Source organism: Eubalaena glacialis, chromosome 18 (genome assembly GCF_028564815.1).
Source record: "Eubalaena glacialis isolate mEubGla1 chromosome 18, mEubGla1.1.hap2.+ XY, whole genome shotgun sequence".
Lineage (NCBI taxonomy): Eukaryota > Metazoa > Chordata > Mammalia > Artiodactyla > Balaenidae > Eubalaena > Eubalaena glacialis.
The window spans coordinates 69,364,101-69,388,895 of NC_083733.1; the positions used below are offsets into that span (position 1 = coordinate 69,364,101).

The 24,795-nt window shown below is 45.9% G+C and overlaps 1 protein-coding gene and 1 pseudogene across 1 annotated transcript; both read left to right on the top strand.

Moving 5' to 3' along the window:
- The first annotated feature begins 873 nt into the window (after nucleotides 1-873).
- On the top strand, nucleotides 874-16,679 carry LOC133077809 (zinc finger protein 154-like; annotated as a pseudogene).
- Nucleotides 16,633-23,985, top strand: LOC133079079 (zinc finger protein 551-like). Its single transcript, XM_061174367.1, has 4 exons — nucleotides 16,633-16,711; nucleotides 20,138-20,261; nucleotides 21,657-22,336; nucleotides 22,421-23,985. Exons 1-4 carry the CDS (start codon nucleotides 16,679-16,681, stop codon nucleotides 23,561-23,563), a joined length of 1,980 nt encoding a protein of 659 aa, XP_061030350.1. The 5' UTR covers nucleotides 16,633-16,678; the 3' UTR covers nucleotides 23,564-23,985.
- Nucleotides 23,986-24,795: the final 810 nt, after the last annotated feature.

Here is a 24,795-nt window from a genome sequence, read left to right on the forward strand (position 1 = left end):
CTGTTGTCTCTTTTTTTTTAACACTAGCTCTTAGCCAACATTACTTTCCCACATTATTTGGCATCCCTAGAGACTCAAGTACTTTTTCCTTTCTTTGTTACACCTCAAATGTATTGTTCTTTGTCGAAGGTATTATATAAGATTGAATTCTAAGCCACTTCTTTTTCTTTTTTTAATGTCCTAAGTTATTTATTAGGTAAGAATTTTACAAGCATTACTTATATTAGCGGTAACAGTGGAGCCGGAGAGTAACTGCTCCTTCTCCAAACTTGCGGCCCTTTGTAAGGTCGCGGTTCTTTCTGCCTGCAGATGTCAGCCTTCACATCTCCCTGTGTCTAACCCAATTCTTTGAGTTACTCAACCCTGTCTCTCTCATGTATGTATAAACATGTCAATAAACTCCCGTTTGTTTTTCTCTTGTTATTGCCTTTTGTTACAGAGCTTGAGCTGAAAAGGTAAAAACTGGGTAGAGGAAAGTTTCCCCACCTACATCTCTAAATACTTTACAGTGCTGATGAACTGCAGACAACACTCCCCTGCAGTCCGCCTTCGGCCCCTTTAAGAGGAAAAGAAGCCCCTCCCTTCGCTCTTGAAGCCTGGACGCCTTTCCCCAGCGTCCCTCGAGGTGCCCAAGGCTTTTTCTCCGCGGGGGCGGATGAAGAGCGCCCCTTCCCGCGGGCCTGTGGAGTTATGGGAACTACATTGCCCAGAACACACTGCACCAGAAGAAGAGCGGTGTTGCTCCAATGAAAGACCAGGACAGGGGCATTTCCGGTCTTAGGAAGCGTGTCAGGGCTGGACTTCCGGCGACTTCCTGGTTGAGGCGGCTTTTGTTTCCCTCGGACTTGTTGACCGTGTCAGAGGCAGTAGAGCTCTGAGTAGCGGTAGGGACTGCTGCTCCCGGCCCCGCTCCGCCCACAGAGTCCGATGGCGGCGGCGGCGCTGAGGGACCCGCCTCAGGTAAACGCTCGTCCTGCGGGCCCTCATCGCCCTCACCCCACCAGACACGGAAGACCCGAGTGCGGGGCGCCTGCCCACGTGCCCGCAGCCCAGGCCGCCGTGTCCAGGAAGATGGGGGGTCCCTGTTTCTCACAGACAGTGTGATGGCGCGTGGGAGAGGGTTACAGGCGGAGGTACCGGCATGTGTAAAGGCTTGGAGGTAGGACTGAGCCGGGAGGCTTCTGGAAACTTGGGGTCCAGCCTTTGTTTTTAGGGGACAATGAGTGTGAGGGGGAGTCACGCCTGGACTGGCAAACAGAGGGACCTGGGAGCCATGGAGAGTTGTGAATGGAAGAGGAACACAGTCTGTATTAGGGTTTTATTTATTTATTTATTTATTGGCCGCACCACTCGGCATGTGGGATCTTAGTTCCCCAACCAGGGATAGAAACCAAGTCCCCTGCAGTGGAAGCACAGAATCTTAACCACGGGACTGCCAGGGAAGCCCCTATATTAGGGTTTTAAAAGTTTACTAAAAAGCTGCTCAGAGAGGGAACAGTCGGGAATGTGCGTGATGAGAACAGTGAGGCACAGATAAGTTGAGTCCTTGTCCAGGGTCAGAGATCTGGTAATAGGCAGCTCTGAAGACTGAAACACAGAGGTTAGTAAATTAATCCGAAGTCACCTGGTTCCAGGGCTGGGTGGGGATACGGGGGAGTCCTGTGCACATGGAACCCAGCCATGGTTCCTTCCTCTTCCCACAGATTCTGGAGGTTAAAAAGGAACTTAGGGAATCTACACAAGGAAAGAGAGCATGTCCCGGGCCCTCACTAGTCCTGACATCAGCGGTATAGTGTCTGGAATTGTGGTGTCTTGAGGCACTTCCCGTGCTGATTTCCTGTCTCTTGCCTGGGAGTACCCAATGCAGGCCAATCGGTAACATAGTGGTGTTCCTATTTCTGGCAACCAGTGTAAACATATGGTGTGGGAGTTATCTCAGGAACATATAGCAGCCTGAGCAAATGCTCAGTGTGACTGAGTTGGGAACAGGGTACAGTAGGTCTCCATTCTTTCTGTTAAGAACAAAGAGCAGGGAATCAAGAATCAGGCCTGTAATGTGGCTGCCTGAGAATCTGGGCATCTATTACGGAGATAATGGGAGATTTGTATAAGAGAAAGGAGTTGGTCTTATTTAGGTTTAAAAGGCTCCACCTGGCTACACAGTGGAGAAGAGATTATGGGGTTAAGGCAGGTGGCAGGGAATTCAGGAGGAGGTTACTGCTATAATCCAGATGAGTGTTGATGGACCAGTGTTATGACCATGGAGGTGGGAGAAAATGTTGGATTCCAGGTCCATTTTTAATGAAAGAGCTGAGTAGACTTTGGATGATGTAGGTGAGGGAGAAAAAGGAGGAGCCAGAGATGACCCTAGAGTTTTTCATCCTATCAGCTGAAAGGATGGAAGCTCCAAAAAACTGGCATGGGAAAGTTGGTGGTAGGTGAATTTTCCTTGGGAACATCAGAAGTTTTGTTTTGGTCCTGTTAAGACTCTGAAAAGTTTCAGAGAACAGTTAGTGGAGTGGGCAGTTGGACACACAGGTCTGGAAATCTGGAGAAGGGTTTCAGGAGGGAGACTTTCAAAAGTGATGGCTATTATGTAGACCAGGGTAGAGCTGTGGATGTTGTTTAGGAAGGGAATGCAGATTTTAGTGACAACGCTATTGGAAAGTCAGAAGGACTAGGGTGCATACTAAGGAGTAGTTTTCTTCCTTGACACTATTGGGGTTGCTGGACCTCACAAAAAGAGATTAGGGAGAGGGGTGATAGTGGAAATGGTGTGGGTTGATCTAGCAAGTAGCCAAGCCTTCCATGGGATGAATGGACTGGAGATAGCTGCTCCTATGTCCAGGAGGCATAGGAGTAATTGAGACAAGATGACACTGAGGCAGGGCTCCTGCTAATTCACTAGTGTATGAATTCACCAGGATTTGGTGGTGAGCTTTGATGGGTTGTAGGATGTTTCATTCTTGCTAGTGAGTAAGGTCTGGGGGGAATATGGTCACTTGGGAGAGTCAGTGTGCTGGGCATGTGGGACTGGGCTTTTAATGAAGTTTGGGTGGAGAGCAGAAGGTTGTGGTGGCTGAATGGACAGCAAGTGCAGCATGGAAGTGGAAGAGGGTCATGGATATCTGAAATTCACATGTGGCTCTGGGTGGTTAATATTGAAACAAAGATCACAGGCAACATCAATCATCAAAGCAGCATTGAGAATTCACCTGGCTGTGGATCCATCAGAGGATTGGGGTTGTACTAAATCATGTTAGTAATTTTCAAGCACTCTTCTGGATGCCGTTTGCCAAGTACATGGGTGAGTCCAGGGAGATGTCTGTGGTGTGGGGCAGGAAGGTGGCAGAGCTGGGGAAGTGCAACTGTGGGGTCTGAAGATGTGAGAGATGTGTCTACACAATGATGTGCACAAGGAGAGAATTATGAGCTGATGGTCCACAGGCCCTGGAGTTGGGGCCTTAAGGGTGAAGCATGAGCCCAAATTTGTGTCTTGGAGGCACAATCTGGGAGGCCCCAAGGGAATTGCTTGGCAGGCCCAGAGCTGAGATGGCATTTATGTGCTGCGGCCCCCCTGCCCCCCCATCTTTTGTTGCTGAGCACAGTAATTAATGGAACCCTGAGGAGAGCGTGGGCATAAGTGGCACCAGGGCCTGGTATCTCCTTTGAGGTGGGGAGCTTTGAAAGAGGATGACCGTGGAGATGTGTGAGGAGTTGGACTGTGGGTTCTCAGAGAATATTCGTACTTTCATTTGTACTAATCATGACAGGGTGGTGTGACCTTTGAGGACATTGCCGTGTACTTCTCCTGGGAGGAATGGGGCCCCCTTGATGAGGCTCAGGGATGCCTGTACCTCGAAGTGATGCTGGAGAACTCTGCACTTGTATCCTCGCTGAAGAGTAAGTCCCTTACTCTTTTTTTTTTTTTTCCCTTACTCTTCCCAGTGACCTGGACTAGGCTCTATCTTTCCTCCCTTCCTTTTCTTCAGAGGATGTTGTCTTCTTCTCACATATGGACCATGGGAACTGCTTCCTTGCCTAGCTTTCTGAGTAGTTGCTGTCATAGCCAGGGCTGGGTTGTTTACCTTGCTCTCTCCTTTCTTTTTTAGCTTAGTATCTGCTGTACTGATCTCTAATAGGTAAGGATTTGAGGTATATAATCTTGTAGTGAGCCTAATGAAGTCTACTTTATTAGTGAAGAGCATTTTTCATACAACTGTGGGCTGTTTGTATGTATTCTCTCCATGTCTGTTGCCCATTTTTTAACTCTATTTTTTTGTTATTAAGTCTTTTGAATACCTTGTATATTTTGGATGGTAACATCTTATCAGATACATGGCTTGCAAATATTTCCTCCCATTCTGTAGATTGCCTTTTTTTGTTGTTGATTGTTGCGTTGCTGTGCAGAAGTATTTTCATTTGGTCTAGTCCTAGTTGTTTATTTTTGCTTTCATTGCCTGTGCTTTGGTGATATCCAGAAAAATCATCGCTAGGACTAATTTCAGAGAACTTTTTCCTTAGGTTGTCTTTAAGGAATTTTACGTTTTTAGGTCTTACATTTAAGTCTTTAATCTATTTCAAGTTAGTTTTTATAAGTGGTATAAGACAGGGGTCCAGTTTCATTTTTTTTTTACCTGTGGATATCCGGTTTTCCTGAAACCATTCAGAATTTACTCTCCCTGCCACCACCACATTTTATGTTTTTGATGTCACAGTTTACATGTTCTTATATTGTGTATCCATTAACAAGTTATTGTGGCCATAATTATTCTAATCCTTTTGTTTTTAACTTTTATACTTGAGTGATTTAAACACCACCAATACAGTATTATAGTAATCTGAATTTTACTACATACTCAGTTTCACCAGTGAGTTTTATATTTTCCTATGTTTTCATGTTTCTATTTATTATCCTTTCATTTCTGCTTGAAGAACTCCCTTTGGCTTTCTTTTTTTTTTAAGTTTCAGATATTTATTAATCAGTGTAAACCCCAACACAAAACACCAACGTGATTTCATGCATTTAGAGGGGAAATATTTCCTGGTTAAGTGGAAAATTGTACAGATGGCTTCTGGAAGACCTTCATTCTAAGAAGCATTATAGTGAAACATTTCATTTAGAAGTCTGGCATTCACTGAGTAGAACTTGTATTGATCATTGGGACCCAGTTTGTTCCAGGGTTCTAGGTTATTCTTTCTTTTTTTTCTCTTTGGCCACGCTGGGCGGCTTGCGGGATCTTAGTTCCTAGACGAGGGATTGAACCCCGGCCACATCAGTGAAAATGCCAAGTCCTAACCACTGGAGTGCCAAAGAACTCCCTGGGTTATTCTTTCTGTCCCAGCTGACATCTGGATTGAACAATTCCAGGTGCAAGACATACAGTGCTACTCCAGTACCTCCCACTCTAATAAATACAAAGAGGGGATCAAGCTAGGATGCTTCTTGGCCTGACCAGTGATCTGGTGGAGCATGGTTGCGACAGAGGCCTTCAGTTCAGATGGAGAGAAAGACAAATGTGCAAGGCCCAGGACTAAGTAGTCTCTTCTCCCTTTGGCATTTCTTAGAAGTCAGGCTGAGTGTCATTGAACTCCCTCAGCTTTTGTTTGTCTAAAGTCTTTCCTTAATTGTGCAGGACAGCTTTGCTAGGTAAAGTATTCTTGTTTGGCAGTTTTTTTCTTCAGTGTTTTGAATACAGTATCTACAGGAGATTTGTTCCAGGAGCCCGTGTGGATACCAAAATCTGTGGATGCTCAAGTCCCTTATATAAAATGGCATAGTACAGTGAACAGAGTGAACCCTCCATATCTGCAGGTTTAGAATTCACAGATTCAGAGGACCAACTGTATATCATCCCACTCTCTCCTAGGCTGCAAGACTTCTGCTGAAAAATCTACTGATAGCCTTATGAGGGTTCCCTGTGTGAAGGAGTTTCTTTTCTCTTCGTGCTTTCAAAATTCTGTTTGACTTTGTTTGCTTGTTTACTGACAGTTTTGTTTATAATGTGTCTTGGTAATATCCTCTTTGGAATGAATCTGTACAGGGACCTATGAGCATCATGAATTGGGTGTCCACATCTCTTCCCAGACTTGGGAAGTCAGACATTATTTCTTTAAACTTTCTGACACTTGTTCTTTCTCTCTCTTCTTCTCCTGGGACTCCAATAATGCAAATATTGTTTTGCTTGACGGTATTCCATAGTTTACCTATGCTGACTTCACTTTCTTGCCCCCTCTGGCTGGATGATAAATGACCTGTGTTTGAGTTCACATATTCTTTCCACTGCTTGACCAAGTGTGTTGTTGATACTCTGTTGCATTTTTCTTTTCATTTGTTGTATTCTTCAACTTCAGAATTTCTGTTTCTTTTTTATGATTCCTGTCTCTCTGAACTTCTTGTTTTGTTCCCGTATCATTTTCCTTATCATGTTGAGTTATCTATCTGTGTTCTCTTGTAGGTCACTGAGCTTCCTTTTTTTAAAAGTTATTTTATTTATTTTTGGCTGCATTGGTCTTCGTTGCTGCGCACAGGCTTTCTCTAGTTGCGGCGAGTGGGGGCTACTCTTCGTTGCAGTGCACGGGCTTCTCATTGCAGTGGCTTTTGTTGCGGAGCACAAGCTCTAGGTGTGTAGGCTTCAGTAGTTGTGGCTCGCGGGCTTCGTTGCTCCGCGGCATGTAGGATCTTCCTGGGCCAGGGCTCGAACCCGTGTCCCGTGCATTGGCAGGCGGATTCTCAACCAGTGCGCCACCAGGGAAGCCCCCTCACTGAGCTTCCTTAAAACATTTATTTTGAATCCTTTGGTGGTTCGTAGATCTCCATTTCTTTGAGGTTGGCTACTGGAAAATTATTATGTCCCTTTGATGGTATTATGTTTCCTTGTTTTTCATGTTTCTTTTATCTTTGTGTCAATGTGTGTACGTGTGGTGAATCAGTCATTTCTTTCAACCTTTTGGGGTGAATTTTGGTTAGAGAAATAGCTTCACCTTTATGTGAATGCAAGGGTGCTGGCTGGGTGCGGTATTGTGGTTTTGACTCCAGTGAAGACCCCGGGAGTATAGTCTCTGTGCAGATCTGTCAGCTGAGATTAGAATGGTGAAGATTGTAGGGGTCCTCAGTGACCATGGCAGCAGTAGTATGCAGTGGTGGCAATGGCTTTTGGAGTCTTTGGTGCCAAAGACTGCTGGGAATCCACTGATCTCTTTTTCTCCCATTGAGGATATTATGGCTAAGGGGATTTCCTTTGGAATCCATGCTGATGAACTCTACAGGATCCTCTAATGTGAAAATTGGGGAGTCTGCCACTATCGGACAGGTTCTTTGTTGTCAGTGACAAAGCCTGCCAGGGTCCTCCACAGAGCAGGCCACTAGGGACCATGATGGCACAAGCCCAGTGGCTGACACAAGTAGCTCTCACTTACGTACTTTGATCCTAACCATCCAGGCATCTCTGCTAAGCCAGTTTTCCCAGCAATCCTTTCTGTGCAGTTATTCTCCTTCTTTTGCTCCACTGTGTTGCTGTTTGTCTTAATTGGACAATTATGCTGTACCCTGCACCCACCCCAGGGCTATTTTTATTCATTGATAGCTGTCTAATTGTTTTTGGAAGGGGAATGAATGCTAGTATCTCTTATTCTGTCATCTCGCTGGCATCACTCACATAGATCTCTTTTCTCTAGTCTTTTTTTGTGCTGAGTTGCTCTGGGACAGTGCTGGCCATTCTTTTGCGCTGTTTTTCTCTTAGGACTTGCATCATGTGTCCCACGTACTTGCTCAACTAGGAGTTGGGGGGAGAATCCTTTGTGCATCACAGGATAGACATGACTCCAGTCATGGAAGAGTGGGCTCAGAGGGAGCCTGGCCTTGGTAAATGGCAGTTGGCGAGGGTGTGAGACCAGGGCTGTGTGTAAGACCATACCAGAGACCTGTCCCATTCAACCAGTGTTTTGTTTCCATTGCCTGTGTCCACATCCCATTGCCATTTGTTCTTCCACATTGTTGATACTTTGCCAACTTGTCAGTTCTAGTAGTTATCATTTCCACTCTGGTTTCCTTCCAGCGGTAATCTCCATCTCTCTAAACCCCACATCTCAACCATTTCTTTGACAGGTCTCCCTGTAGTGCTCTCCAACATCAGGCCACGCATGCTGTGCTTGGAGGTGTGCATATATCCTTATATTGACTTTCAACAGTATCTACTCTGTTGCAGTTGATTTTCATGGGATGGGTACATTCACATTCTTCTACACAACCTCATGTCAACCAACAGGAATGGTTCTGTGGGAAGCCAATGACAGGAGTAAGTTGTAAACCCTACCTCTGTTCCTTGTGTTATACACTATCTTTGTGTCCTTCCCTTGGTGGGGTTTCCACTGTTCGGTGACTTTAGGAGCCCAGCAGTGCACAGCAGCCATTTCCTGAGTTCAACCTGCTTGTCTTCAAAAGTATCCCTGGACCCATGCCTAGATGTGATGGATGCACATTTGTGATGGGCTTGCCCCATTCCTATAGTGTCAACATATACTTCACCAGTATTTCTTTGGGTTCAGGTTGTTGCTGCGGAGCACAGGATGCAGAGGTACCCTTTGAACAAAGCATTTCTATAGGAATCTCACAGGCCAGAACTCCCAGTCCAGCTCCATCTTCCCAGAAGACCCACCCCTGCGAGATGTGTGGTCCAGTCTTTTTTTTTTAATATTTTAAAAAATATTTATTTATTTATTTAATTATTTTTGGCTGCGTTGTGTCTTCGTTGCTGTGCGCGGGCTTTCTCTAGCTGCGGTGTGCAGGCTTCTCACCGTGGTGGCCTCTCTTGTTGTGGAGCACGGGCTCTAGGCGTACGGGCTTCAGTAGTTGTGGCTCGTGGGCTCTAGAGTGCAGGCTCAGTAGTTGTGGCACACAGGCCTAGTTGCTCTGTGGCATGTGGGATCCTCCCAGACCAGGGCACGAACCCATGTCCCCTGCATTAGCAGGTGGATTCTTAACCACTGTGCCACCAGGGAAGCCCTGTGGTCCAGTCTTGAGAGACATTTTCCAGTTGGCTGAGCAGCAGGGAACACAACACGGCCAGAAACTTTTGAGGTGTGGGGCATGTGCAAAATGTTTTTATTTCAGGGCAAGCAAACAACACCAGAAGCAGCACATGGGAGAAAAACCCTTTTTAGGCAGTGTAGACAAGGCTTCACTTGTGAAGAGCTGCAATTTCCAGGAGTCATGGAAGCCTTTTACCTGCAGGGAGCTTGGGAAGGACTTTCTAGTCTTGTCAGGACACCTCCAGCAACAGGCCACTCACTCCCGGGAGAAGCCAAACAAAATCTCTGAGTGTGGGGTGACTTATCAAAGAAGAAAAAATCATTATACCTGGGGAGAATGCAAGAAAGCCTTCAACCCCCAAAACACACTTGATCAGGACCAGGGTGTCCACACTGGAAGACAGTGTTTTTGTGTGCCAGCACCCTGGGAAAGCATTCAGGTTCAAATCCTTGTATGTTGTGCATCAGAAAGTCCACACTATAGAAGGGCTTTACATGTGTGGTGAATGTGGCAAATCTTTTAAGCGGAGCTCGACCCTCAGTCAACATGAAAGAGTTCATACTGGGGCAAGGCAGTACAAGTGCAGCAAATGTGGGAAATCCTTTAGCTACAAATCTTTGCTCGTTTATCCCCAAAAAAGTCACATTGGAGAAAAATGATACATGTGCAGTGAATGTGCACAATCTTTTAGCTATAGCTCCATCCTTACTCAACAACAGAGTGTTCACTCTGGAAAAAGGCCTTATGAGTGCACTGAATGTGGGAAGTCTTTTACTGATAGGTCTGGCCTCTGTTATCATCAGAGAGTTCACACTGGAGAAACGCCTTATGAGTGCAATGAATGCAGGAAGTCTTTTACCTATAGCAAAGACCTCCGTTATCATCAGAGAGTTCACGAAGGAGATAGGCCTTATGAGTGCAGTGCATGTCGGAAATCTTTTACTGCTAGGTCTGGCCTCCATGATCATAAGAGAGTTCATACTGGAGAAAGGCCTTATGAGTGCAGTGAATGTGGAAAGTCTTTTACCTATAGCACTGGCCTCCATTATCATCAGAAGGTTCATGATGGAGAACGGCCTTATGGGTGTAATGAATGTGGGAAATCTTTACTGCTAGGTCTGGCCTCCGTGGTCATCAGAGAGTTCACACTGGAGAAATGCCTTATAAGTGCAATGAATGTGGGAAATCTATCACCTTCAGCTCTGGACTTCGCTGTCATCAGAAAGTTCACACTGGTGAAACACCTTGTAAGAGTAATGAATGTGGGAAATCCTTCAGCAAAAAATCTACTTTCTTTTAACATCAAAGAGTTCACACTGTGTAAAGGCCTTAGCTTTTTAGGAAATGTGCGATTGTCCTGTTGATTATAATGGCACTAAAGGAGCCATCTATCTGAGTTCAGTTTTGTACAAATGTTCACAGTTAGGAGATCCCCTGTAAGTTTGAGTTATATGAAAGCATGTGTGGCTTGTTATATACTCTCTGATCTGCTCAGGGCTCTTGCCAAATTTATGTCACTGCCAATTTCTATGGCCAAAGACGTTTTACCTTTACCACCTGGCAGGTCCACACAGTTTGCATCAGTCACCATCCCAGTGTGCTCAGGGAAGCTGACCACTGGTCTCCCATGTAAAGGTTTGTGGATTCCTGTAGTCTCTCACTGATATTCTCCTTAAGGCCGTTACTGCAGAGGCGGGAACACAAAGGTAGTGAAAATGGAGATCTGTAGTCCTGGGATGTGGCTTTGTGGCCCAGTCTGTATTCCTGTTGATGTGGTTGGAAACATCCTTCATTGCTCACCAATGTTGGCTTCCACTGAGGCAAGACTGATTCTCAGAGGGCATGAGGAGAGACATGGTGGTCAATATAGCATTCCCAAATTTATTTTCTTAAAAGGGATGCACAGATTTGTGAAATGTAAAGCCATTTTTTATAGCTTTATTTAAAGGTATAATTTACATTGAATTAAACTTTATACATTTTCTTATATACATAATTTAAAGTATACTATTTGATAAGTTTTGATGTAGGTATGAACCTGTGAAACTACCATCATAGTTATAATAATGGCCATATCCATTGCTGTATATTTACCTCACGTCCTTTTATAATCTCTCCCTGCCCTTCCCTCCCTCCAAATAATCATCGATTTACTTTCACTTAAAATTGATACCTTTGCATTTTGTAGAATTTATATGGTGGGAATCATTAAATATTTACCCCTTTTTTTCCAGGTTTACTTTATGTTGTATAACTACTTTGAGATTCATCAATGATATTATGTGAATACTTCACCTTTTAATTTTGCTGAGTATTCTTATCTTTGGATAAATCAGTATTTGTTTATTCGTTCATCTGTTTATGGACATTTGGGTTATTTCCAGATTTTTGACAATTTAAAAATAAACGTGATACAAACATTTGTGTACATTTCTTAAAATGAATATATTTTATCTTTTGTCAATAACTTTGAGTGCAGTGTCTGAGTCATAGGGTAGGTGAATGTTTAACTTTTGAAGAAACTAACAAATTTTGATCTAAAATGACTACCTTTTTGCATTCCTACTAGCAGTGTATGAGGGTTCCATTTCCTCACATCCTAGTGAATCCTGATTTGTTTAATTATTTTAATTTTAGCTCTCCTTTTTTTTTTTAATTAGCACCTTTAATTATTATTTATTATTTATTTGGCTCTGTTGGGTCTTCATTTCTGCGTGAGGGCTTCCTCTAGTTGCGGCAAGTGGGGGCCACTCTTCATCGCGGTGCGCGGGCCTCTCACTATCGCGGCCTCTCTTGTTGCGGAGCACAGGCTCCAGACGCGCAGGCTCAGTAGTTGTGGCTCACGGGCCTAGTTGCTCCGCAGCATGTGGGATCTTCCCAGACCAGGGCTCGAACCCGTGTCCCCTGCATTAGCAGACAGACTCTCAACCACTGCACCACCAGGGAAGCCCTAGCCCTCCTTTTTTAAAAAAATATTTATGTATTTGGTTGTGCCAGGCAGGCTCCTTAGTTGTGGCATGTGAACTCTTAGTTGCGGCATGCATGTGGGATCTAGTTCCCTGACTAGGGATCGAACCCGGGCCCCCTGCATTGGGAGTGCAGAGTCTCATCCACTGCGCCACCAGGGAATTCCCCAATTTTAGCCCTCTTAATAAGCTTGTCATGCTATCTCAGTGTTGCTTTAATTGGATTTCCTTAAGGATTCATGATGAGCATTCTTTCGGATGTGTATATGCTATCTGTATGTCTTTGGTAAAATGTGTGCTCATATCATTTGGGCTATTTTCCTTTATGAGTTAGGGCTATTTCCTTTTAACCAATAGGACAGTAAAATAACGAAGATATATTGGAATTTTACCCATTTTACTCCTTGAATAACATAAGTGATTCTTTTGCTTTATGGAATAATTGTTTTCAATTCCGGAAAAATATTTCCTAATTTCTGCAAATTTGGGGACTTCCCTGGTGGTCCAGTGGTTAAGAATCCGCCTTCCAATGCAGGGGACATGGGTTCGATCCCTGGTTGGGGAACTAAGATCCCACATTCAGTGGGGCAATTAAGCCCACGTGCTCTAGAGCCTGCGCACCACAACTAGAGAGAAGCCCACGCACTGCAATGAAAGATCCTGCATGCCGCAACTAAAATTCCACATGCCACAACTAAGACCTGATGCAGCCAAATAAATAAATAAATAAATAAATAAAATTATTAATTTTTGCAAATTTGTATGCTATACACAATGTAATGTTCATATTTATCATACAGTTAATTAATTTGCATTATAGATTCATCTGCATTATTAACACACTTCATCACTTTCCTAAGTTAGACGTTTAATAATATAATAAAGCCCTGCTTTGTAGTTTTCACCCATTTTCCTGGTCTATCTTGGGGATTGGTGGGTTGGAGCAGGACTTTAAGGTGGACCAGGTGTGGGACTTCCCTGGTGGCACAGTAGTTAAGAATCCGCCTGCCAATGCAGGGGACATAGGTTCAAGCCCTGGTCCGGGAAGATCCCACGTGCCCCGGAGCAACTAAGCCCGTATGCCACAACTGCTGAGCCTGTGCTCTAGAGCCTGTGCTCTGCAACAACAGAAGCCACTGCAATGAGAAGCCTGCGCCCGCAACGAAGAGTAGCCCCTGCCCCCTGCAACTAGAGAAAGCCTGTGCGCAGCAACAAAGACCCAATGCAGCCAAAAAAAAAAAAAAGTGGGCCAGGTGGTATTAGAATAGACATTCCGAAGCCCTTCTGGAAGCCAAAGAATAGGTCAGTGATCAGACTCCCCAAACGTGGGCCATACAATGTGGGTTTAAACCTCATCGCCAGCCATCACTGGGACCACAGGCAAAACAATTCACTCTGGGTTGTCTCCTGTGTAAAATGGGGATAAAGAGCAGCCCTGCTCCCAGGCCTTTGGAGGAGCTGAGGTGCCCGTTCTGTGTGCAGTGGCTACACCACCAGCCACACCTGCAGGTGATATCCCCAAGCCACATACCTCTGGGCCCTTCTGTCCCCAGGTGCTTGTGAGAAACAAATGGGGCTTCCTAGAACCCTCTGATCCACTGGAGGACGTGGCTTCAGGTTACCGAGGTCTCAGTGTGGAATCCCAGGGAATCTGTGGGCCACTCTAGAGCTCCCCAATATTTACTTCACTGACTGTGACAGGGAGGTGATGAAGGTGTTCACCATAGCCTTTGTGAGGGTCAGTCAAAGCAACAGAACACAGCCCGTACTGGTACCAGGATTCCAGGATTTGCATTTGGAGCATTTCTTTTTATTCTCACAGCACTCTGGGCATTGGGAGCTATTACTGTATCGCTGGGGAAATCCAGGATCACAAAGATGAAGTGGGTCCCCCAAGGTCGCACCACAGACAAGTATCAGATTCAAGAGGCTGGATTCAAACCTGGAAGTCTAGCTGCAGAACTGGGGACAGTCCCTTTATCATGGCACGTGAAGCCTTCAGCCTGGGGCAGGTGTACAGTGAGGTTCATGGAGACTCAGCTGCTGCTGCTGTTATTGTTGGAATTATTTTCGTGATCATTTCCCCATTCCTTGGATGTCCCAGAGCAGTTAATGTCTACTGTGGAAAACAGAATGGAGGTTTCTCAAAAAACTGAAAATAGAACTACCATGTGATCCAGCAATTCCATTCCTGGGTATATATCCAAAGAAAACAAGAATAATAATTTGAAAAGGTACATGCACCCAATGTTCATAGCAGCATTATTTACAATAGCCAAGATATGGAAGCCACCTAAGTGCCCATCAACAGATGAATGGATAAAAAAGATGTGGTACACACACACGCACGCATGCACACACACAGTGGAATACCACTCAGCCATAAAAAATGATATTCTGCCATTTACAGCAACATGGATGGACCTGGAGGGTATTATGCTCAGTGAAAAAGAGAGAGACAAATACTGTTTGATATCACTTACATGTGGAATCCAAAAAATACAGCAAACTAGTGAATATAACAAAACAGAAACAGACTCACAGATACAGAGAACAAAGTAGTGGTTACCAGTGGGGAGAGGGAAGAGGGGAGGGGCAAGATAGGGGTAGGGGACTTAGAGGTACAAACTGCTATGTAGAAAATAAACAACAAGGATATATTGTACATCACAGGGAATTACAGCCATTATTTTGTAATAACTTTTTTTTAAAATTTATTTATTTGTTTTTGGCTGTGTTGGGTCTTCTCCTCTGTGCGTGGGCTTTCTCTAGTTGTGGCGAGCGGGGGCCACTCTTCATCGCGGTGCGCGGGCCTCTCACTGTCATGGCCTCTCTTGTGGCAGAGCACAGGCTCCAGACGCGCAGGCTCAGTATTTGTGGCTCACAGGCCCAGTTGCTCCGCGGCATGTGGGATCTTCCCAGACCAGGGCTCGAACCCGTGTCCCCTGCATTGGCAGGCAGGTTCTCAACCACTGCGCCACCAGGGAAGCCCCTGTAATAACTTTAAATGAAGTATAATCTATAAAAATTTTGAATCACTATGTTGTACACCTGAAACTGACATAATATTATAAATCAACTATACGTCAAAAATAAAAATAAATGTTTAAATCAGGGGAAAAAAATTGAGCTCAGCTTAACATCTCTTCTCAGACTTTAGTATCTCCTAGTAAAAATTATTGAGGTCTTAACTTTTTTCACCCTCCTCAGATGCTTCCCCAGAGTTCTCTCTGCCACTCTTTGACTAACTACATAATCATTATAAATAGTTCCTTATAATTCGCATTTCACAACTTTTTTTTTTTCGATATCATCTATTCCTCATGCACAACAGTCCCAACAATCACTGGAGAAATGATAACCCCCTCCCAGCAAGGAGATGAGATGATGGGGTTCAGATGCCCCTTTTGCACATGCCCTCTGCCTGAGAACACTATCACTCATTGAGCAGGCACTACACTATACCAAAACAATTTCATAAGTTGCTCTCCATTTGAGATAGATGTCAGATTCCTAAAGGGACTGAATATATCTTTGGTCATTGAGTAAGAAATATTAAGTGGCTAGACAGTTCTCCTTTATGGTTTAGACACAATCAGTGAGGATACAGGCATGAGAGATGTTCTCTGGGAAACAGAGGCAGAGACAACTTCTTGTCCTCCTATTTCAGGGAAGCCTAAACATCGTTACTCATCTTCCAAGTCATGGCCCTAACTAAACATACAGAGTTAAAAAACAACCAACACTTCTAACTGTATGTATTTGAATAGTAAGAAAACGTTTATTACATTCCAGCTAAGAGCGGATGCATTTTGAGTCAATGAGAATATGTCCGCTCGCATTTGTAGCCTTTGGAAATAATTGGAATAATCTTTTTAGCCACAGGGGGCCATTTTGAGCTTATAGAGACCGGAATAATGTCTCTAAACAAATGATCCGTGGCAGACAACACTCCCCGGAAACCCGCGAACCGCCCCTTTAAAAAGGGGTAATTACATTCCTTTCCCCCCAAGGTTAGTCATTTCCCAGCGCCACTCTCAGTGCCCCAGAACCTTTTTTTTCTTTATTTTAATTTAAGTATGGCTGATTTACAATATTATATTGGTTTCACGTATACAACATAGTGATTTAATTTTTTTTTTTTTTGGCCCTGCCAAGCGACATGTGGGATCTTACCCGTGCCCCCTGCAGTGGAAGCGCGGAGTCTTAACCACTGGACTGCCAGGGGTCCCGTGATTCAATATTTTTATAGCGTGTACTTCATTTAAAGTTATTACAAAATAATGGCTATATTTCTCCGTGCTGCGCAGAACGTTTCTTCGCAGAGGTGGACGCCGGGAATCTCCTCCTGCGCAGCTGTGGAAACTACACTACCCAGAGGGCAATGCGCCCAATGGTGGCGGAGTTGAGCCAATGAAAGCCCAGGGCAGAGGTATTTCCGTGCGTGGGCTTCGCTTCGGGGCGGGACTTCCGGCGTCTTTCTTGTGGCGGTCATTTTGGCTTTTCTCAGGTCGGGTCGCCCACTCAGAGGCTCGGAGCCAGGGGTCCTAAAAGAGAAGGCGCCAGAGGCCTCCACAGAGGCGGGTCCAAGGCTTGGCGGCGGCGCACCTCGGGGTGACCCGAAACAGGCTGAGATCGGGACCTCCACGCCTCACAGACTCCGCTTCGCCCACAGACTCTGATGGCGGCGGCGGCGCTGAGGGACCCGCCTCAGGTAAACGCTCGTCTTCCGGGCTCTCACCGCCCTCACCCCCCCCCAGACACTAAAGCCCCGGGGCGCCTGCTTACGTTCCTGCAGCTCGGGGCGCGGTGTCCGGGACGGTGAGGCGGTCGTGGGTAGGTCTTTTTCTGACAGTGTGATGGCGCGTGGGAGGGGGTGACAGGCAGAGGGACCCGCAAGTGCAAAGGCTGGGAGGTCGGACTGAGGCGGGAGGATTCGGGAAACCTGGAGTCCGTCTTATGTCTGCAGGACACAAAGAATGTGAGGCGAAGTTGTGCCTGAGGAGATTTACTTTCATTCTGAAGGGTGTGAGCAAAAGAGGGACACTGAGATAGGATTCTAAAAGTTTTCCAAAGGCTGCTCAGAGGAAGAACAGACGAGAAGAGAGATAATAGATACGGGAAAGGTCGAATCCTGTAAAAGATTACACAGCTGGCAAGAGTCTGCTCTCAGGACTGAGGCCCGGAGGTAATTCAGACATCTCGAGCTCACCTGGCTCCTGGGTTGGCCAAGGGTACTTAGCCGTCTGAGCCCAAGGATGCTGGCCGTGGTGGTCAAACTCTCAAACGACCTCTCTTCCACAGATTCCTGTAACTACGGAATCGCTTAGTAATACTGGTTTGTGGAGTTTATCTCAGGGTCTCGTTAGTCCTCACCCCACCCTTGTGGTCTCTGGGGTAATAGCGTCCTGGTACTGTTCTGCCACTCTTCCAGGCCTTGGGCCTGGGGGCCTTGAACAAACACCAGGCCTAGGGTTATGAAGAATGGTTCCTATTTTTGGCAACGAGTGGAATGAGATGAGGAAAGTACCAGATCAGGCATAGGTACCAGAATGTGCAAAGGCCTGGAGGGGAGGCGAGGGAGGGTTCAGGGACCTGCAGGTATCTTTTCTTTCTCATGGGAACTGAGAGCAGTGGAGCAGGAGGCAGGTCTGGAACAGCTTTTTTTTTGGCTGCGTTGGGTCTTCATTGCTGCACCTGGGCTTTGTCTAGTTGCAGTGAGTGGGGGCTACTCTTCCTTGTGGTGCGTGGGCTTCTCATTGCGGTGGCTTCTCGTTGTGGAGCATGGGCTCTAGGTGAGCGGCGCTCTGTGGCCTCAGTAGTTGTGGCGCACAGGCTTAGTTGCTCCATGGCATGTGGGATCTTCCCAGACCAGGGATTGAACCCGTGTCCCCTGCATTAGCAGGCGGATTCTTAACCACTGCGCCACCAGGGAGTTCCCTGGAACAGCTTTGTGAGAAATTGGGTGTCTCTTCTGGAGGTGATAGGAGCAATGAGAAATTTGGAGCAGTGGAGACAGGTGATCTGACCCAGGTCTCAACAGGCTCCCTGTGGCTGCAGCATGGAGAACAGTATTGGCATCAGGGAGGTGATAGGAAGACCAGGGAGAAGGATACTCCTATAGTCTGGGTGAGTGTACTGGTAGCTGGACCAGGGTGGTGGCCATGGAGTTGGGAGATGTGGCTGGATTCTGGATTGGTGTTTTAGGTATGGCAAGCTGGATTTTCCAATTTTGAGGTTGAGAGAAGGAGTCAGGGATGAAGTGAAAGTATGGATTTTACATGTGGAAGGATGGAAGCTCTACCAACTGATACGGGGAAGTCCATAGTAAGAGTAATTTTCACTGGGGATATCAGAAGTTCTATTCTTGACCTCTTAAGGATATGAGGTGTTTCAGAGTGCAGTTTGTGGGCATCTGGAACTCTGAGGAGGAGTTTGGAATGGAGACTTATCCAAAAGGTAGTAGACAGTGTGGACCAGGGAGGAGCTGTAGATCGTTTTAGTATGGGGAGTCCTCGTCAGGAAGATAATGGTAATAATAGCCTAGGAAGAAGAGAATGGGCCTGCGGACTGGGTTTCCTGCTTGGAGCCCTGGTTGTGGGAGGTGGATGTCACAACATGGGTGAAGGAGTTAGTCACAGAGAGGGTTGTAAGGGTAAATGGTTTGGCATGCGACCAAGGCTTCTGAAGGATCAGTGGACATGAGATGGATTCAGAGGCATCATCGGGAGTAATTCAGACAAGCTGGTGTTTATTCACTGCTCTACCAACTCACTAGGGTTTTGTTGTAACCCTTGGTGGGACCTGGGGTGTTCTAGTCAGGCTGGCAGATTAGCTTGGGGACACAAGTGGTCATCTGGGAAACTCACAGATGATGTAAAGGGCCAGGCGCTGGGCCTTGAATGAGGGTTAGGTGGAGAAAGGAAAGCTATGACTGGTGAGGGTTCATCAAGTGCAGCACAAGTGGAGTAGGGCCATGGGTATCTGAGATCTGATGTGATTCTCAGTGGGTGAGGTTGAAGCAAGGGACAGTCAAGGAAGGAGGCCTTCATAGCAGGATTCAAGGCTGCCTTTGTCAGTGGGGACCGTCACCGTCTAGGGTCGTACTTGATCGCGTTTGAATTTGCCAAGCATTCTGTGGATCACATATACTGAGTAATGAATAGAGAGGCTGAGGAGATGATTTTGGTGTAGGGCAGGAGGGGGGCTGTGGCTGTGGGAGTGAAGTTGTGAGAGAGCTGTGGTGGAAAGAGTGATGTGCACATGGAGAGGGAGCGTGAACTCACGGTTCCAGGGCCCTGGTATTGGCATAGGAGTCAAGGGTGAGCCCAGGATTGCTGGTGTCTGGGAGAAATGATCTGGGGAACCCCAGGGGAATTGCCTGAGAAGAGTGGGGTGTTGTGGCTTTATGTGCTAGGTCCAGAGCTTAGATGACATCTGTCTGCCCACCTGCCTGTTATTTAGGGCTGACACAGTGATCAGTAGGACCATGATGAGACAATGGGTATCAGTGCCACCTGAGCTTGGAAATCTTCACTGAGGTGGGGAAGGGAGAGGGGTAAGCAAGTGATAGATTGGGGAGGTGGTGAAATTAGGATCCTAGGGGGAAAGCTGGTCATGAAATGAACTATCCCCATCATGGCAAGGCTGTGTGACCTTTGAAGTTGTCCCTGCGGGAATGCAGCTGTGGGAGCGAAGTGTGGTTCAAAGAATTATGTGCATGTGAAGAGGTAGTGTGAACTAATGGCCCTAGAACGCTGTTGTTGGGGTCATAAGGGTGAAGGAAAGACCAGTGTCAGATCAACCACACCCTCCCTGTGGCCAGCATCTCTCCCTAACCTATGTGTGTGACACCCACCTTATTGACAAGAGGCAATGTGGCCTACATGCAAGACCCAGTGGTCAGATGTCACCTATCTGCTCATCTGCCTATTGATGTGGGAAGACACTGTATCAGTGGGAATATAAGGAGAGAGTGATTCTAATGGCACCAAGGCCTGGTATCTCCTCTGAGGTGGGGAATAGAGTAAGCAGAGGATAGATTGGGGCGGGGGGTGGGGGGAGTGGGGAACGTGGCATGATGAACTTGGAATCCTAGGAGAGAAGCTGATGGTGGAATGAACTGTCTCCATTATGACAGGGTATGAAATTTGAGGATGTGGCCATTGACTTCTCCCAGGAGGAGTGGGGGCTCCTTGATGAGGCTCAGAGACTCCTGTACTACAATGTGATGCTGGAAAACTTTGCACTTGTAGCATCCCTGGGTAAGACCTTCACACTCTTTCCAGTGTTCTGAGATGATGTCCTGTTTTTCCTTTTTTCCCTGGAGTTAGCATTGTCTTTTCCACAGCTGGATCATGGGCTCTGCTAATTTCCTCTACTTTCTTGTCAGATGTGCTGTGGATGCCAGCACTGAGCTGTGTGTCATGCCCTGAGTAATGGACCCCCCAAGCATCCCTAACACCTGTTGCCTCTAAAAGTGCAGAGATGGGTCTGGGAGTCAGGAGTCTTGTAGTTGGCCTAATGAATCCCACGTTGCTTGCCCTCTCCCTGGTGGAGTGACTATGTCCAGATCCATGGCCTCCAGTTCTTCCCACTTCTTCTAGCTAACAGTTCTTTGTGACTGCCTGTGCCAGATCATGGTCATTACTTACATGATCCATGGGCTGTTTTTGTAAGGCTCTCCTTTAGTTGTTTTTTGTAATGTTTTCTTTTTTTTTTTCCCAGGAATATCTCATTTTATTAGAGAGTTTTAAAAAAAATTGAACTATAGTTGATTTACAATGTTGTATTAGTTTCTGGTGTACAGCAAAGTGATTCAATTATATGTAATGTTTTCTTTACTGAATACTGTCATAGGGCAAGTTGCTCTAGGCCAGTGCTGGCCACTCACCTATGCTGTCTTTCATAAGACTTGCGTTATTCAGGTTCTGAGTAGTTGTACAATGGAGGGTGCAGAGAGAACCCTGGTTGTTTCACAGAGTAGACATGGTAAGATGGTCTCAGAGGAGAGCCTGCCTGGGCCTGGTGAGTGACAGCTGGGGGAGGACATGACATCATGGCTGTTTTCATATCAAACCAGGAGCCTGCCCGGTGACCAGTAGTGCCACTGACCGCACCTCATTTCTACCTTTTCCCCATAGTTGACACTTTGCTGACTTGTTATTTCATCTGTGACTTCCGGCTCCTGGCTGCCTTCACCTTTGTGGCTTCCATGGGTCACCTGTTCCTCTGTACTGCTCCCTCTGCAGTGTTCTCCCCCATTGACCTGCACATGTATCATGAGGTGTGCACATATCCTTAAATATTCCTTGAACGCCAGCTACTCGATTCCATTTGGATTTTACTGGGGCAGGACACAACCAGCCTGCCCCACAGCTGAAGGTTGTTGGCAGAGGAATGAGTTGGAAACCTTGCCTCTGCTCTGTGTGGTGCAACCCATCCTTGTGTCCTTTGTCTGGTGAGGTCTCCCCTATTTGTGATCTTCAGAGGCCTGCCCACTGCTGCCAAGCAGCCACTTCCTCAGCTTGCCCCCAGCTTCCTTGTTTTTAGAACAAACCCATGGCTCATTCTTTGTTGTGTCTGACACACCTTTGTAATGGGGCTTCACTTTCCCACCAAAGTAAACATGCATTTCCTCAGCGTTTCTCTGCTTTCAGGTTGTTGCCATGGAACAGAAGATGAGGAGGCCCCTTCTGAGCAGAGTATATCTGTAGAAGGAGAGTCACAGGTTAGGGCTTCTAAGGCAGGTCCATCCTCCCAGAAGACCCACCCCTATGAGATGTGTGTCCCCATCTTAAAAGATATTTTGCAGCAAGCTGAGCACCAAACAGTATACCCTTTGCAGAAACCAGACTTGGGTGGCACATATGTGAGATGCTTCTGTTTCAGTGCAAACCTTCACCAGCAACAGAGGCATGACAGTGGAGAGAAGCCCTGGAAAAGAGATGTGGACAGGGCCTCGCTTGTGAGGAGCTGCAACTTCTTTGTGCCAGGGAAGCCTTTCACCTGTAGGGAGGTTGGGGAAGACTTCCCAGCCACTTTGGGCCTTCTCCAGCACCAGGCCACACCCAACAGTGAGGAACTACAGAGTGGCAGCAAGAGTGGACAGGCCTTTCACAGTGAAAAAAGTCATTACAAGTGGGGTGAATGTGAAAAAGTTGCCAGCCACAGCCACACACTTGTTCAAGATCAAAGTGTCCGCTCTAAAGAAGGGATTTATGAGTGTAACAAATGTAGGAAAGCCTTCAACTGCAACTACAGACTTGTTCAGCACCAGCAAATTCACACTGGACAAAGGCCATATGAGTGTGGTGAATGTGGGAAATTCTTTAGCCATATCTCTGGCCTTGTTAAACACCAGAGAATTCACAGTGGTACAAAGCCTTATGGATGCAGAGAACGTGAAAAATTATTTACCCACAACTTTAGTCTTACAAAACACCAGAAAATTCACACTGGAGAAAGGACTTATGAATGCAGTGAATGTGGAAAAGTCTTCGGTCACAAATCCAAACTCATTCACCACCAGAGACAACACACTGGAGGAATGCATTTTGAGTGTGGTGAGTGTGGAAAATTCTTTAGCTACAAATCCAACCTCATTGAACACCAGAGAGTTCACACTAAAGAAAGACCTTATGAGTGCAGCGAATGTGGGAAGACCTTTAGACAAAGTTCTAGCCTTTTCCGACACCAGAGAGTTCACACTGGAGAAAGGCCTTATGAGTGCAGTGAATGTGGGAAAGCCTTTAGACAAATTTTTAATCTCATTCGACATGGTAGAGTTCACACTGGAGAAATGCCTTATGAGTGTAGCGAATGTGGGAAATCTTTTAGCTGCAAATCTGAACTTGTTCAACACCAGAGAATTCACAGTGGAGAAAGGCCTTATGTGTGCAGTGAATGTGGGAAGTCCTTTAGACAGTTCTCTAACCTCATTCGACACCGGAGTGTTCATACTGGAGAAAGACCATATGAGTGCAGTGTTTGTGGAAAATCCTTTAGTCGCAAATTTATCCTCATTCAACATCAGAGAGTTCACACTGGAGAAAGACCTTACGAGTGCACTGAATGTGGAAAATCTTTTACCCGCAAATCTGACCTCATTCAACACCAGAGAATTCATACTGGCACAAGACCTTATGAGTGCAGTGAATGTGGGAAATCCTTTAGACAACGCTCTGGGCTTATTCAACACCGGAGAATTCATTCTGGAGAAAAGCCTTATGAATGTGGGGAATGTGGGAAATCCTTTAGCCAAAGTGCTAGCCTCATTCAACATCAGCGAGTTCACACTGGGGAAAAACCATATGAGTGTAATGAGTGTGGAAAATCCTTTAGCCAAAGTTCTAGCCTCATTCAACACCAGAGAGGGCACACTGGTGAGAGGCCTTATGAGTGCAGTGAATGTGGGAAACTCTTTACCCACAAATCTGACCTCATTCAACACCAGAGAGTTCACACGGGAGAAAGACCTTATGAATGTAGTAAATGTGTGAAATCCTTTAGCCGCAAATCTAACCTTCTCAGACACTGGAGAGTTCATGCTGGAGAAAAGCCTTAAATGTGCAGGGAATGTTTTATTTCCTCACTCAGTATAGCAACACTGGAGGAGACTGTGTGAGAGCCATTTACCTGAGTTTAAACCTCTTTTATTCAAACATACACCATGCAAGATTGCTCATAAGTTTCAGTTACACCTAAGGCTTTAAGGAGATACATTATACTTTGTAACCTGCCCAGAGCTGCTGTTAGATTTATGTCACTGCCACTTTCTGTGACTGAAGCCATTTCACCCCTGTACATCAGGCACCACTCCAGCAGGCTCAGGAAAGCTGAACTCTGTGTTCTCCCATCTGCTTGAGGAAATTATGAATAGCCCAAGCCCTTAGCAGGATCCTCATTCCTTTCTCTCTGATTTTAGGGAATGGACCTGACCCAGGTTGGGTCCAAAGGACCTATCCTCAGCTTGCTAAGAAGGACTACCTTTTTCAGGGACATTATTGTTCTCACATCATACTTGTGATGAATTTTTCCAGGTTCTAATTTACTAACCTGGAAACTGCTTGCTGCACATTGCTCTGGTTTGTGATCTTTTGTAAAGGCCTCCTCTTGCACCTTTAATTTTTGGCGGTTCTTTTCTCTCTTCCATGGGGGTTTGGAAGCAGAATTGTGATCTGTTAGCATGTAGAGGTGAACAGATTAATTTGCATTGCTTCCCAAGGCCTTAAAAGAAAGACTGCAGGTCTCTGTGGTCCTAATTGGTGGACTGGTGCCAGGATTTTCAGAGAGGTCGGAAGTCACCCTGAAGAGGAGGCCTTTGTTGTGAGAACCCCCAGTGCTTCTGTGACCAACATGAATTTTATTGCCTTGTTCACATAATTCCCAGCACCATTGAGGGGACCTCGTCCCCAGGTCCTATAAAGGAGCCATGTGCCACGATGTACAAATTTTCAATGACATTTTCAGTGTCATTTATTGTTAGACTACAAGGGCCAGGTAGAACCATAATTTGTGTTACTGAACCAAACTCAGGTCCACTTGCCCATGTGCAGCACAGCCAATCTACTGACGCCAGGTTGTGATGAACTGAAGTACAGCATTTACTGTAGGGCATCAAGCAAGAAGAATGGGTAGCTAATGTTCAAAAGACCTGAACTCCCCAATGGTTTTCAAGGAAGGGTTTTGTGTGTGTGTGTGTATGTGTGTTTATTTTTTTATTTTTTGTTTTTCCCTTGCTGCTTTTAATATGTTTTCTGTATTTTATTTTATTATTTCTTTAATCAGTCATCAATT

Coding starts and splice junctions, on each gene's coding strand:
- LOC133079079 (XM_061174367.1), top strand. CDS start 16,679: ATGGCGGCGGCGGCGCTGAGGGACCCGCCTCAG. Junction 16,712..20,137: donor CGCTGAGGGACCCGCCTCAG/GTAAACGCTCGT, acceptor CCATTATGACAG/GGTATGAAATTTGAGGATGT. Junction 22,337..22,420: donor GTGGGAAATTCTTTAGCCAT/ATCTCTGGCCTT, acceptor TTATTTACCCAC/AACTTTAGTCTTACAAAACA.